The sequence below is a fragment of the Rhinoraja longicauda genome, chromosome 5 (assembly GCF_053455715.1).
Source record: "Rhinoraja longicauda isolate Sanriku21f chromosome 5, sRhiLon1.1, whole genome shotgun sequence".
Taxonomy (NCBI): domain Eukaryota; kingdom Metazoa; phylum Chordata; class Chondrichthyes; order Rajiformes; family Arhynchobatidae; genus Rhinoraja; species Rhinoraja longicauda.
In genome coordinates, this window is record NC_135957.1 from 50,759,060 (window position 1) to 50,774,487 (window position 15,428).

At 44.0% G+C, this 15,428-nt stretch overlaps 1 protein-coding gene across 2 annotated transcripts in view; it reads right to left on the reverse strand.

Annotated features, from left to right (window-relative positions):
• The window catches only part of LOC144593638 (venom phosphodiesterase 2-like), a 101,087-nt gene that overhangs the window by 16,729 nt on the left and 68,930 nt on the right, over positions 1 to 15,428 (reverse strand). For both annotated transcript variants that reach the window (XM_078399513.1, XM_078399511.1), the window contains 7 exons: positions 12,437 to 12,568; positions 8,682 to 8,713; positions 8,089 to 8,216; positions 6,889 to 6,952; positions 6,676 to 6,763; positions 2,534 to 2,712; positions 2,377 to 2,428 (listed from right to left, as the gene is read on the reverse strand). In XM_078399513.1, coding sequence (XP_078255639.1) covers positions 2,377 to 2,428; positions 2,534 to 2,712; positions 6,676 to 6,763; positions 6,889 to 6,952; positions 8,089 to 8,216; positions 8,682 to 8,713; positions 12,437 to 12,568 — 675 coding nt within the window. The remainder of the gene's footprint in view (positions 1 to 2,376; positions 2,429 to 2,533; positions 2,713 to 6,675; positions 6,764 to 6,888; positions 6,953 to 8,088; positions 8,217 to 8,681; positions 8,714 to 12,436; positions 12,569 to 15,428) is intronic.

Genomic DNA, 15,428 nt, shown 5'->3' on the forward strand with positions numbered 1-15,428 from the left:
TTAAATTCATCTTCCTTTAAAATTTGTCACTGCCTATTTTGAAGCCTTGGTGCCAAATTGTGCTTGACAATATACTTCTGTGAAACACTCTATAATGTATTACTACATTACACAACACACATTCCATCGCAGTTCCATGTTCTGTAAAATTACTCACAATACCTATCTCTATAAAAATGCCTGCTGCACAAGATAAATTGGGAGCAATGGAAGCTAATAAATTATACAATATCATTCCAGTAGCTATTAGTGAGAAAGTATAAGAAAATAACTGCAGATGCTGGTACAAATCGAAGATATTTATTCACAAAATGCTGGAGTAACTCAGCAGGTCAGGCAGCATCTTGGGAGAGAAGGAATGGGTGACGTTTCGGGTCGAGACCCTTCTTCAGACTTAGTGAGAAAGTGATCCTTTTGGACTTTTGATGAGGTGCATTTACCTCCTGTTCATATTTAGGCCAAATATCGTAATATGGTAATTCTAGTGTGTAAACAGGTACAAGTCCTTCAGTGCTAATGTGGGACAATTGGAACTACCAAAGGTGTCCTAAATATTCAGTGTGGATGGGGATTGTGGAGTTTGGAATGTGATAAGTAGCTTCTGTCTTTAAACCCACTACTCAATTATTCATTGTTGTAATAGTATGCTATTAAAGAGCAGGTCTATATGACTTGAGAGATACAGCATGGAAACAGGTCCTTTGGGCCACTGAGTCCGTGCCAACCAGCGATCACCCTGTACACTAATGCTATTCTACACACTAGGGACAATTTATAATTTTATTGAAGTCAATTAACCTACAAATCTGTATGTCTTTGGTGTGTGAGAGGAAACTGGAGGACCCGGAAAAACCTATGTGGTCACAATGGAGAACATGCAAAGTCCACACAGACATCACCCATAGTCAGGATTGAACCCAGATCTCTGGCACAATAAGGCAGCAGCTTATACGCCAGTGTGCCGCACAAGGTTTGTAAATTTTAGTATGAAACAGTTAGCTGTGTTTCTACTTTAAATGATTTAGTTGAACACTTTATGAAATTCAAAGACATCTGTTGCCCCTGGACTTAGAGGTATTAAAGATTTATACGATGCATAAATAAATCATACGTTGCCATATGTTAATATTTATATTGGAATGAGCTTGTGTAACTTATTAACATACTCCCACAATGTTTCCAACAGGGAGAACATAATTACAGCACAACAAGTTTAGACGAGAAGCTTCCATTTAATAAGAATATTGAGGATTTAACAGTACATGATGACAGGGCATGAACTTTAATGGCCAGATGGTGGTTGTCCTGTGCCCTGCAATGCCCACAGGTGCACTCACCTTACGTGGTGGCTAAGCAATAGCCAATGGTACCCAACATCTCACCCACAGACAGGTTACTACATTAAAATAAACCAATTATTTGCACTTGCCTTTGCTAACCAGGTCCACATCTCCAATTGAATAACTGGGAGTGGGATCAATGTACCAACCATGGCTGGTGCAAAGTTGAAGGGCCAGATGAAAAGTGCTTTGGCGCCTCTAATTTAGGGGCTGATGTCCTGCCCCTGCATTTAGGATAGAGCAGAAGACCAGATGAGTCACATCTGATTCCATATTAGCAGCGCAAGTCAGGAAAAGGATGACCTGCAAGGAGCAGCTCACTGACAGTTCAACACAAAGGATGCATTTTTTGCCCCATCGTGCTCTAAAATTTGTATTTCTAATGAACCTTTTGTGAAGTATAGCGGTAGATTAGGGTGAATTGAACCATAACAACAGTTACATCCGCTGAATCGTTTAGCAGCTCCAGGCATCAGCAATGCCATCTCATAAGGTAACCTTACCCTCCTAATCTCTGCATGACAGAAAAACAGTGGCATCTTTTAAGGTGACTGAAGCTTTTATTGAGGAGACAGTGGAATGTTTCTGTGATGCAGGAAGAGAAACTCAATTAAAGGAGATGCCAAGAAACTGCAGATGCTGTCACCTTGGGTAAAGGAAAAAGTGCTGAAGCAACGATGCTGCCTGAGTACCTCCAGTGTAGGACGTGAAATTGTGTAAAAGGAATATCCTATCTACTTCCAGGGTTGAAATTAATAAGAGGTAAACACAACAATAATAATGTAATCCATTCTCCTAAGGGGCTAGATTTTCATCGCCACCATTAAGTGGTCCACTGACTGGGTACATCGGACATCTCTTAAAACACATGCCTGAGCATAATTCACAATGATCAAGAGAATAATAATCAACTGAGTTCTATGAAAGGCTATCACAGTTTCACCAGATACTATATGGGCAGTAAAGTCAAAAAGAAAATCTTCAGTTTACCCAAGCATGATTTGGCAACAGTTACATTTTGTTTCTAGTTTCCTACCTTCATCAAAGGAAAGATGTAGTTTCTCACATGGATTTTTTGTCAACGATGCCTAAAATGATAATATTTTTAAGTACGATGTCAATAAAAGTTGGTCTATAATCACGCCCTATTTTGAAGAGTATTTGCAATACTAAAAAAATTACCAAGTAATTACCAAGGAACTGCATGTACATTTCATTTGTGGATTAATGGTTGGTGTTACATCTGATGAAAGGCAGGAAGATGCTGGAGATGCTTCTTTTAAGTGGGTTGGGGTGTACACAGAGTTCCTTAAAAGGTGATTCAAACTTCCGTGAGTTCCATTGTTGGGTGCAGGAGTGATCTTCAACAAATCTGTTGGGAAGAATGAATTTCCTAAGAATGAGTCTGCAAACACCAATAAGAATGGTAGATTTTCTTCCCTAATAGGGAATTAATGAACAAAATTGGCTCTAATAACAACCTTTTAACTAATCTTACTTTAGAGATACAGTGAGGAAACAGGCCCTTTGGCCTACTGAGTCCTTGCTGATGTGCGTTCACCCCGTACACTGGTATTATCCTTCACATCAGGTACAATTTACAATATTTACCGAAGCCAATCAACCTACAAACCTGTACCTCTTTGGAATGTTGGATGAAACCAGAGCACTTGGAGAAACCCCATGTGGTCACAGGGAGAATGTCCAAACTCTGTACAGATAACAACCGTAGTCAGGATCAAACCTGGGTCTCTGTCACTGTGAGACAGCAACTCTACCACTGTACTGCCGTCACTTTAGTTAAATCTGGAATTTGAACTCCGATTATTAGGCTGGGAGTTCAGGTATTAGTCTCGTATCAAAAACCACTGAGCTGCCATATACATAGGACAATAAATACATCTTTAAATGCAATTAACTAACAGACTCACTGCCAGGTGCAATCACACCTTGATCCCTCTTATTCTGACAATAATCTCCATTATTCCAGAATATTTCAGGGTATTCCCTCCCATGTGCCAGCCAAGCCAAATGTTCGAATCTTTTCACATGTCACCAGCAATTCTGCACACTGCATGTCACACTTTATGGTAAATTATCCCAAATGTCTTGGCTGATAAATACCAACTTACCCTGTAGCTTTCTAATTTTAGATATCCAGAATTGCAACCTGTCCAGATAGTGGACAGTGGTGAAGTTACACTGTTATTCCAACTCACATTCCAGCAACATTTATGGGTACCACATTAAAGGCTGGAGCCAAGAGATGAAGATGGCAATGGTGATGGAGAGAGGAGGGGTACCATGCTGATGGGTGAGTGCAAGCTACTATCCTGTGACCCTGCAGGTGATCTGGGAGTTCAGAGGTCGGCTGCGGGAGGTGAGAGGATTGTGCATTTGCAGGTTGGCCCTGAAGTGTCCCTGAAGTGAGCTGTTGGAGGCCTTGCAGCAGCCTGGAGATCCACAGAGCTGAGCATGCGGACGGGACATGGCCTGCAGTGGCATTGAGCCACAGAGGAAGACTATAACAGCATTGCCAGGCCAACCCCTGCAACGCCACCCTAGTACAGCCACCAAGACAGGAAACTATAGTTTTAACAACTTGAAGGACACACGATCATGCCGGAAATGTGGCAACTCTGTACTCCTATTATTACCCTACAATTGTTTCACTTTTGTACTTATTTATGAATGTGCCTATGTATAGTATCATTTTACTGAATTGAATGGAAAACAAAGAATATCACAGTATCTATGTACATGGGACAAAGTATAATTGAAAATGTGAGAGGGGAAAGATTTAATAGGAACCTGAGGGACAACTTTCTCTGTTAGAGGGTGGTGGCTATATGGAACAAGCTGCCAGATGAGGTAGTTGAGGCATGTACAACAGCATTTAAAAGACACTTGGACAGGTACATGGAAAGGTTTGGTCAAGAGAGATATAACTGTAGGCCAAACGCAGGCAAATGAGACTAGCTTAGATGGGACATCTTGACTGGCATGGACAAATTAGGGCAAAGAGGCTGTTTCCATGCTGTATAACTTTGACTGGAGCCAGGGTGGAGGCATGGATAGCGCAGCTATATATTTCTCAAAGGCTAAAGTCTTGTATAATAGAGAACTAGACATTTAGACTTCAGATACAGCATGGAAACATGCCCCTTCGGCCAACACCGTCGCCCTGTACACTAACATTATCCTATATGCGAGGGCAATTTACAATTTTAAGAAAGCCAATCACCCTACAAACCTATACGTCTTTGGAGAGAGGAAACTGGAGTACATGGAAAAAACAAGGGAGAACGTACAAACTCTGGACAGCACCCATAGACAGGATCATACCCAGGTCTCTGATGCTGTGAGGCAGTAGCTCTACCATTGGGCCACTGTGCCTACCTATAGAGCTTATATTAGAGTATCAAAAGCTGCTTGTCAGGAGGATAAAACACAGTGGACAAAAGACAGGGCTCACAGTCAAAGGGCTCAAGGGAATACAAAATATGGCTAATCAAAGGATATTAGCAGCCAGATTCTTTCAGCTTTGGAACCAGTGACCAGGTCTCTCAAGGACCCAACCATGATATGGTGTGAACAACTCCCATCGAAAGTCTGAGCATCTTGGTGCCAAGTCAGACATTCTGGCTCTGGATACTAGCCTTCAACCGTGAAATCCTTGATTCATTGAAGGACAGCATGGAAACAGGCCCTTCGGCCCAAACCGACCATTGATCACCTGTTCACACTGGTTTAATGTTATCCCACTTTCTCATCCACTTCCTACACGCTGGGGGAAATTTACAGAGACCAATTAACCTGCAAGCCCACACATCTTTGGGATGAGGGAGGAAACCAGAGCACCCGGAGGAAACCCATGAGGTCACAGGTAGAACATGCAAGATCAACAGATCGAGGTCAACATCAAGCCCAAGTCTCTGGTGTGGTGAGGCAGCAGCTCTACCAACTGTGCCACAGGTAGATGTGCACTCTCCACAGACTTAGTATCGGCAGATGCCTTCCCTGGGGATCAGTGGCTCCAACACAGCACAAATACACTGTTTAGTAAACAAACAATTGCAGATGCTGGTTTAAATCTAAGGTAGACACAAAATGCTGGAGTAACTCAGCGGGTCAGGCAGCATCTCGGGAGAGAAGGAATGGGTGATGTTTCGGGTCGAGACCCAATACACTGTTCTCTTTCTCCCTCTGCCTGATCAACACCCAGTGCAGGTCGCTGCCATTTATGCTGGGGGAGTGCTGCGGAAGCTGGCATTTCAGGCTCAGAACTGCTTCAGTTTGGCAGTCAACGCCATTGGAGTTCTCATCCACTGGACATCAGCAGCATTCAACAGCCACATTTCAGCCCCAAGGGTATTGCAGAGCAGCAGGATGAGCACAGGCAAAGGAATAATGAAGAAAGGAACCACAGTAATGCACAATACAAATAGGTTGGACAAGCTTGGATTGTTTTCTCTGGAATGTTGGAGGCTGAGAATTGACCTGGTAGGAGTATATAAAATTATGAGAGGCATAGATAGGGTAGACAGCTCGAACCCTTTTACCCATGGTGGAATTGTTAAAGATCAGAGGGCATAGCTTTAATGTGTGAGGCATGGTTTAAAGTTGATGCCTGGAACACAGTGCCAGGGGAAATGGTGAAGCAGATATGATAATAGCATTTATGAGGTCTTTAGATAGGCAAATAAATATCATATCATATCATATCATATATATACAGCCGGAAACAGGCCTTTTCGGCCCTCCAAGTCCGTGCCGCCCCGTGATCCCCGCACACTAACACTATCCTACACCCACTAGGGACAATTTTTTTTTTTTTACATTTACCCAGCCAATTAACCTACATACCTGTACGTCTTTGGAGTGTGGGAGGAAACCGAAGATCTCGGAGAAAACCCACGCAGGTCACGGGGAGAACGTACAAACTCCTTACAGTGCAGCACCCGTAGTCAGGATCGAACCTGAGTCTCCGGCGCTGCATTCACTGTAAAGCAGCAACTCTACCGCTGCGCTACCGTGCCGCCCTGGAATGGAAGGAGATGGATCACATGAAGGCAGGTTGTATTAGTTTAACTTGGCATCATGTACGGTACAGACATTGTGGGCCGAATGGTCTGGTCCTGTGCTGTACTGTTCTGTGTTCTACTTAGCATTGCTTTATAATGCTCCTTTTTAAAAAAAAACATACCTAATGCATTGACTTCCATTTCAACACGTTCATAAATATGGAGTCTAGAATTGTGAATGTCATTAATGCATTTGATACCAAACAATCTCAAAGTCCTTCATTTCTGAGCAATAATAACCATGTTCTTACCACACAACAGATTGTAGACTTCAACATTTGAAAAGGGTTGAACTTCAGTCCTGGCTTTAAATCCAGGTCCATGGCCGACAAAGATCGTCTGCCATTGCCAAAGAAAGGAGACAGAACTACAGTTAGATCTTGTGAGAATGGGGTCAGTGTAAAGCAACAAATGGACATCGATTGTCCTCGTAACGGAATAAGACAAATCCTCCTGCACTTCACCTGCATGCTCTTGTACTGATTATCAGAACCATGAAATCCACCCGTGCAATATTTCATTGATTTCCTAAGAAAAGATAGCACAATGAGTGACATATTAGCAATGCAGAATGCCCTGTGACCAGAATATACATTTATTTTGTGCAATGCATTGACAAAAACTAAAAAGCACAAACTTGAGTGGAATAAAGCCCTAAAAAATAACCCTCAATGAAATGAAGATGCGGTGACTTGGGAAGGATGCAATCAAATGACAGACTTTTTTTGAAAAAAGGCAAGAGTTGCGTGGGATGTACCGCTGTAGCTCATGCAGTGCATGTTTAAAAAGGTGAAACTCTATTTAGTTATCGCTTGGGTTACTGATAAAGGAAGGACAGTGATAGAGTTTGCCTCCAGACAGCCAAAATAAAGTCACCAGCAAATTTCCCCAATGGGCACTTAGACTAAATGAACCACAAATAAAATATACCAAACTATTGAATATTTGTGAAGAGGATTTGACCGAGTTATAAGGTAATGTAAGCAGATGTAAAAGTATTGCTATCATGCAGGGATCAGAGGTTGCCTGCACTAATACTTATGGCATTACAACCTGCTTACTTCTGAACCCTCTGAATATAACACCTCTGTAAATAATCATCCACGTGTAAATTAAGTTAACAACGAAACTAAACTTATAAAGGTTAAAAATGCTAAAAGCACTCTGTAGTAAGCCAGTGTTTGTGGAGGGAATTTTCCCACCATCTCTCAGCGATGGTTCAATGCCATTTTATTGGCCCATTGACTCTCAGCATAAGCGGCACGGTAGCGCAGCGGTAGAGTTGCTGCTTTACAGCGAATGCAGCGCCGGAGACTCAGGTTCGATCCTGACTACGGGTACTGCACTGTAAGGAGTTTGTACGTTCTCCCCGTGACCTGCGTGGGTTTACTCCGAGATCTTCGGTTTCCTCCCACACTCCAAAGACGTACAGGTATGTAGGTTAATTGGCTGGGTAAATGTTAAAAAAAAATTGTCCCTAGTGGGTGTAGGATAGTGTTAATGTACGGGGATCACTGGGCGGCACGGACTTGGAGGGCCGAAAAGGCCTGTTTCCGGCTGTATATATATGATATGATATGATACTAGCCCCTCGAGCACTTGTAGCAATTTTTGTTTTTTCTTTCACATTTCCAACAGCTACTTTTAATTTTAGTTGAACGTACAGACCAGCCTGCCACTGTGGGTCCATATACAAAGTAAGGTCTTCAATTCTTCTGCTGCTGGCATAGTGCAAACGCTTTGGCAAGTGATGCTTCAGGTAAGGTATGAAGTGCTGATCTGAAGATCTACACTAATGGGACAAAGATTGCTTATTAACTTCTTTCCAAAATTGTTATACAGGCTGTAACAATGTTTTCTTTCACATTTCAAACAGCTGCTTTTGATTTTACTTTAACTATAACAGGTAACATGCAGGTTCTTTTCTTAAAGACCTCCAAAAATCGATTTTGCACAAAGATCACTCTATGCTGACTATATCCCCACAGGATTGTAATAAATGGCATCAAAATATATTAGACTAATAAAGAAAGAACAATGACTAATTGTGGAAAGCGAGAGAAAACTAGTTCCCTTATTCGAAGGAACAAACAAAACAAATGTATGTTGTACATCATACTTTAAAATTTAATATTATTGGAGCTCATTTGTATTTAGGCATGTCGATAAGTTAGGCATTCATAACCTGTCTTAGAATTTTTTAATGGTTTTTTTCAAAATCCATCATACATGTTAGTACAATGAGGAATCCACTTACAGCAAGCTTTTTCGCAATTCCTTCTGAATCAACTGAAATTAAAAATACAAAAGTAAAGATAGTCATGTAAAAAACATCTTTTCCCATTAGAAACCCATTCCCCACTCATGATTCTCACAGCTTCCCTTCCAAAAGGATAGCCTATAGTCTGAGAGCAATGTTCAAAAATTGTTTCAGATACAAAAGAGCTTCTGAATCTCACCATTATCAGACAAGATACCAAATGGAATACAAAGTCCTGGAGTAACTCAGTGGGTCGGGCAGCATCTCTGGAGGACGTGGACAGGTGACATCTCAGGTATGTATAAACTCGCTGATCCAAAAGTCACCTATCCATGTCCTCCAGTGATGCTGCCTGACCCGCTGAGCTACGCCAACACTTTGTGTTTATGTTAAGATTCCAGTATCTGCAGTTCATTATATTAAGTGGACTTATCATTCTCAGACTCATTAGACAATAGACAATAGACAATAGACAATAGACAATAGGTGCAGGAGTAGGCCATTCAGCCCTTCGAGCCAGCACCGCCATTCAATGCGATCATGGCTGATCACTCTCAATCAGTACCCCGTTCCTGCCTTCTCCCCATACCCCCTCACTCCGCTATCCTTAAGAGCTCTATCCAGCTCTCTCTTGAAAGCATCCAACGAACTGGCCTCCACTGCCTTCTGAGGCAGAGAATTCCACACCTTCACCACCCTCTGACTGAAAAAGTTCTTCCTCATCTCCGTTCTAAATGGCCTACCCCTTATTCTCAAACTGTGGCCCCTTGTTCTGGACTCCCCCAACATTGGGAACATGTTATCTGCCTCTAATGTGTCCAATCCCCTAATTATCTTATATGTTTCAATAAGATCCCCCCTCATCCTTCTAAATTCCAGTGTATACAAGCCCAATCGCTCCAGCCTTTCAACATACGACAGTCCCGCCATTCCGGGAATTAACCTAGTGAACCTACGCTGCACGCCCTCCATAGCAAGAATATCCTTCCTCAAATTTGGAGACCAAAACTGCACACAGTACTCCAGGTGCGGTCTCACCAGGGCCCGGTACAACTGTAGAAGGACCTCTTTGCTCCTATACTCAACTCCTCTTGTTACGAAGGCCAACATTCCATTGGCTTTCTTCACTGCCTGCTGAACCTGCATGCTTCCTTTCATTGACTGATGCACTAGGACACCCAGATCTCGTTGAACTCCCCCTCCTCCTAACTTGACACCATTCAGATAATAATCTGCCTTTCTATTCTTACTTCCAAAGTGAATAACCTCACACTTACCTACATTAAACTGCATCTGCCATGTATCCGCCCACTCACACAACCTGTCCAAGTCACCCTGCAGCCTTATTGCATCTTCCTCACAATTCACACTACCCCCCAACTTAGTATCATCTGCAAATTTGCTAATGGTACTTTTAATCCCTTCGTCTAAGTCATTAATGTATATCGTAAATAGCTGGGGTCCCAGCACCGAACCTTGCGGTACCCCACTGGTCACTGCCTGCCATTCCGAAAGGGACCCATTTATCCCCACTCTTTGCTTTCTGTCTGTCAACCAATTTTCTATCCATGTCAGTACCCTACCCCCAATACCATGTGCCCTAATTTTGCCCACTAATCTCCTATGTGGGACCTTGTCGAAGGCTTTCTGAAAGTCGAGGTACACCACATCCACTGACTCTCCCTTGTCAATTTTCCTAGTTACATCCTCAAAAAATTCCAGTAGATTTGTCAAGCATGATTTCCCCTTCGTAAATCCATGCTGACTCGGAATGATCCCGTTACTGCTATCCAAATGCTCAGCAATTTCGTCTTTTATAATTGACTCCAGCATCTTCCCCACCACTGATGTCAGACTAACTGGTCTATAATTACCCGTTTTCTCTCTCCCTCCTTTCTTAAAAAGTGGGATAACATTTGCTATCCTCCAATCCACAGGAACTGATCCTGAATCTATAGAACATTGAAAAATGATCTCCAATGCTTCCACTATTTCTAGAGCCACCTCCTTAAGTACTCTGGGATGCAGACCACCAGGCCCTGGGGATTTATCAGCCTTCAGTCCCATCAGTCTACCCAAAACCATTTCCTGCCTAATGTGGATTTCCTTCAGTTCCTCCATCACCCTAGGTTCTCCGGCCCCTAGAACATTTGGGAGATTGTGTGTATCTTCCTCAGTGAAGACAGATCCAAAGTAACGGTTTAACTCGTCTGCCATTTCTTTGTTCCCCATAATAAATTCCCCTGCTTCTGTCTTCAAGGGACCCACATTTGCCTTGACTATTTTTTTCCTCTTCACGTACCTAAAAAAACTTTTGCTATCCTCCTTTATATTATTGGCTAGTTTACCCTCGTACCTCATCTTTTCTCCCCGTATTGCCTTTTTAGTTAACTTTTGTTGCTCTTTAAAAGAGTCCCAATCCTCTGTCTTCCCACTCTTCTTTGCTATGTTATACTTCCTCTCCTTAATTTTTATGCTGTCCCTGACTTCCCTCGTCAGCCACAGGTGTCTCTTACTCCCCTTAGAGTCTTTCCACCTCTTTGGAATAAATTGATCCTGCAACCTCTGCATTATTCCCAGGAATACCTGCCATTGCTGTTCTACCGTCTTCCCTGCTAGGGCCTCCTTCCAATCAATTTTGGCCAGCTCCTGCCTCATGCCTCTGTAATCCCCTTTGCTATACTGTAATACCGACACTTCCGATTTTCCCTTCTGCCTTTCCATTTGCAGAGTAAAACTTATCATGTTGTGATCACTGCCTCCTAATGGCTCTTTTACCTCTAGTCCCCTTATCAGATCAGGATCATTACACAACACTAAATCCAGAATTGCCTTCTCCCTGGTAGGCTCCAGTACAAGCTGTTCTAAGACACGCCAATTTTATCTCCTGATTCAACTTGCACCCTATGTCGAGGCTACTGTTTGGGGGCCTATAGATAACTCCCATTAGGGTCTTTTTACCCTTACAATTTCTCATTTCTATCCATACTGATTCAACATCTCCTGATTCTATGTCACCCCTTGCAAGGGAATGAATATCATTCCTTACCATCAGAGCAACCCCACCCCCTCTGCCCACCTGTCTGTCTTTTCTATACGTTGTGTACCCCTGAATATTCAGTTCCCAGCCCTGGTCCTCTTGTAACCATGTCTCAGTGATCCCTACAACATCATACTTGCCCATGACTAACTGAGCCTCAAGCTCATCCACTTTATTTTTTATACTACGCGCATTTAAGTACAACACTTTAACTTCTGTATTTACCTCCTCTCTCACATCGTTCACAATTGGCCCTGCCCTTAATTTCTTTTCCGCTCTAGAACTTCTGTTCCCATTCTTCCGAGAGTCTTTTGCAATATCTCCTGTATTCCCTTTGACCTCATCTTCATATTCACAATTTGTTAACCCCTCCCCCCCACTACTTAGTTTAAAGCCACAGGTGTCACACTAGCAAACCTGCCTGCCAGAATGTTTGTCCCCCTGCTGTTAAGATGCAACCCGTCCCTTTTGTACAAGTCACCCCTAGCCCATTCTCTGAATTCAGCTCACAGCTTTTTTTTTTAAACCACAGACTATGCAGGAGTTGAAATTACCACCTGTCACCTACCATTGCTTCACTGCTGTATTAATTATTTTTATGGATAGCAATTTTACTCAAACTGCTGGGCAACTCATGCTGCTTCACATAGCAACAACAAAAAAAGATTTTATTAATCTCTACAAATCTAAATTTTTGTTTTTGTTTACCTACATGTGAAATAATTCTCAGGAACGATTATGCTCCTTATCCGAGGTGATGAGCCAAACCTTATATAAATGTTCTCGGCCGAGTCCAAGTAATCTTTTACATATGCAGTCTTTGAACAATCTATTTCCTCCATTCCTAAAAAAGATATTAAGTTAGCAAACCACAGTGAATATAAAAACATGAGCAGAAAAAGATGGCATACTAAGGCAGTGTTTGGGGATATAAACAGCGTGGGTTGATGACATTTCAATAGCATTGCACTGGCTCCAGGTGCCATTTGATTGACCAAGTATTTCCAACACGTTCTGTTTTATCTCTCATTTTCAGCAACTGCATTATGTTGCTGATGTACAGTATAGTATTTCTCCAATGTATTTTAACCAGATAATAAGTATTAACTTGATCATAGTCATAGTCATAAGCACTTTATTTGTCCCCAAAGGACAATTCAAATTCACCACCATGCAGTCCAACATTAAAACATCCATCACAGTGAGTCCCTCCAATCCTCCTCAGTGTGATGGAAGGCTGTGATACCACGATGTTCCTCAATTCTCTCCACTCAGAGCTCTCAGGATTGAGCCATTCTTTAGAATACTGGAAAGGACAGTGATGAACAATAGAGGGGAAACCATTAGAAAAAAATGAGGAGTGAAGTAGGAAAAAATGATGATGCCATTTACTTAACTGTGGGTAATGATGCATTTAATAACACCGGTCAGATAAATAAACCTAAATCGTTGCATTGAAGTATGAGCCAACAGATCAGAGGACACAAATTGAAATGACTGGAAAAATAATAACTTTCAGGATAGGCATTTCATTTCAGCCAGGAAAAAAGTCACACCTTTCCTCATAATGTCAAATTCAATGTAGAAAAACAGGGCAGAGAATATTGCAGGATATCTTTATTGCAAGAGACATCACAATCAAATAAATCATGTTTCTGCTTGATTTTGGCGTACATCTTAAATATACAATCTCAGCTGCACTTTATATTCTAACGGCTGCGGCTCTCTGGCAGTCTGTCTTTTTTTTGTGTGTCGGTGTTGGGATGGTTTTTGTTTCTGTTTTTGGCTGTGTATGTGCGGGGGGGTGGGATGGGGTGGATCTCTTCCCCGGGGCGCAGCTTGGCCGCGGGGCCTTCCATCGCCCGCGGGGCCTTCCAGCTCGTCCACTGGACTTAACATCGCCGGCGCGGCTCGGCCGCGGGACCTAATAGTGCCCGGCGCGGCTCGGCCGCGGGGCCTTCCATCGCCCGGTATGGCCGCGGGACGGTTCAGTGCTCGGTGCGGCTCGGCCGCGGGGCCTTCCATCGCCCGGTGCGGCTCGGCCGCTGGACTTAACATCGCCGGCGCGGCTTGGCTGCGGGACGTTTCAGTGCCCGGTGCGGCTCGGCCGCTGGACTTAACATCGCCGGCGCGGCTCGGCTGCGGGACGTTTCAGTGCCCGGTGCGGCTCGGCTGCGGGACTTAACATCGCCGGCGCGGCTTGGCTGCGGGACGTTTCAGTGCCCGGTGCGGCTCGGCCGCTGGACTTAACATCGCCGGCGCGGCTTGGCCGCGGGACGTTTCAGTGCCCGGTGCGGCTCGGCCGCGGGACGTTTCAGTGTCCGGTGCGGCTCGGCCGCGGGACTTAGCAGCGGCCGCGGTGCCTTCCATCGCCCGGTGCGGCTCGGCCGCTGGATTTAACATTGCCGGCGCGGCTCGGCCGCGGGACGTTTCAGTGCCCGGTGTGGCTCGGCCGCGGGGTCTTCCATCCCCTTGCGGGGGCTGTGCGTGTCGGTTGCCTCGGTAGGGGTCGAGCTGCCTGTCCGTGGGCACGGGGGGGAAGAGAGTGGAAGTTTTGTTGCCTTCCATCACAGTGAGGGGGTGTTTGGAGTCACTGTGATGGATGTTGGTGTTGGGGTCGTGTGTCCTGTGTTCTTTTCTTTTTTGCTGTGTCTTGTGACTGCTGAAATTTCGTTCGGTATTTATACCGAATGACAATAAAGTTCTGTTATACTGTTATACTGTTATCTGGTTCATCTTGTTCTGAATACATAGTAGCTGTCCAGGTAATTCCCCATATTGTGGACAACTGGCCTTCTCACTCTTAGACCTGGAGTCTAAAATGTGTCCCCGAAAACTGTAAAATGTCTTTCCCTAAGAACACTGAAGAAGTCTGGTCTACCCCAACAGCTGCTGACGACATTCTACCGCTGCACCATAGAGAGCATTCTAACACATGGCATCCCTGAGTGGTACCTCAGCTGCACGGAGGCAGAGAGGAAAGCTCTTCAGCGGGTAGTCCATAGAGCTCAGAGGACCATCGGAACACAGCTACCAGCCTTGGAGGGCATCTACAACACACGATGCAGAAAAGCCACCAGCATCCACAAAGACTCTTCACACCCCTGCAACAGTCTGTTCGAACTTCTACCATCGGGCAGACGATACAAGGCCTTCTGCGCCCACACCTCGAGACTCAGGAACAGCTTCATCCCCAGGTCCATAGCTGCTATAAACCGGTTCTGCTGAGCCGGATGGTCACATCGCACAGTGATCCGGCACAGATCTACTTGCACTTTATTCTGTTTTAAAACTGTTACAATTTGTTTCATTGGGTTGTTTAAATTAATACTGACTAGCTAATTAAATTATTGCATCGTATGGGAGGCGCATTCCCAATCTCGTTGTACCCCTGTACAATAGGGGCGTGGCTGCACTCTGCAGCTGCGGCTCACCGGCAGTCTCTCTGTCTTTTTTTTTTTGTTTTGTCTATTGTCATCGTTTAAATGTACGTTTTGATCTATTTTTAACTCTGTTTATGTGGGGGGTGGTGGGGGGGGGGGTGGGGGAAACTTTTTTTCCAATCTCCTCATCAACGGAGATGCGACCTTTATCGTGTCGTATCTCCGTTCGCGCTATGGCCCAACACCGTGGAGTCGGCGGCCTCCAGCTGGGATCAACCTTGAAGACTCCGGTCGCAGGGCCTGGACTTACCATCTCGGAGG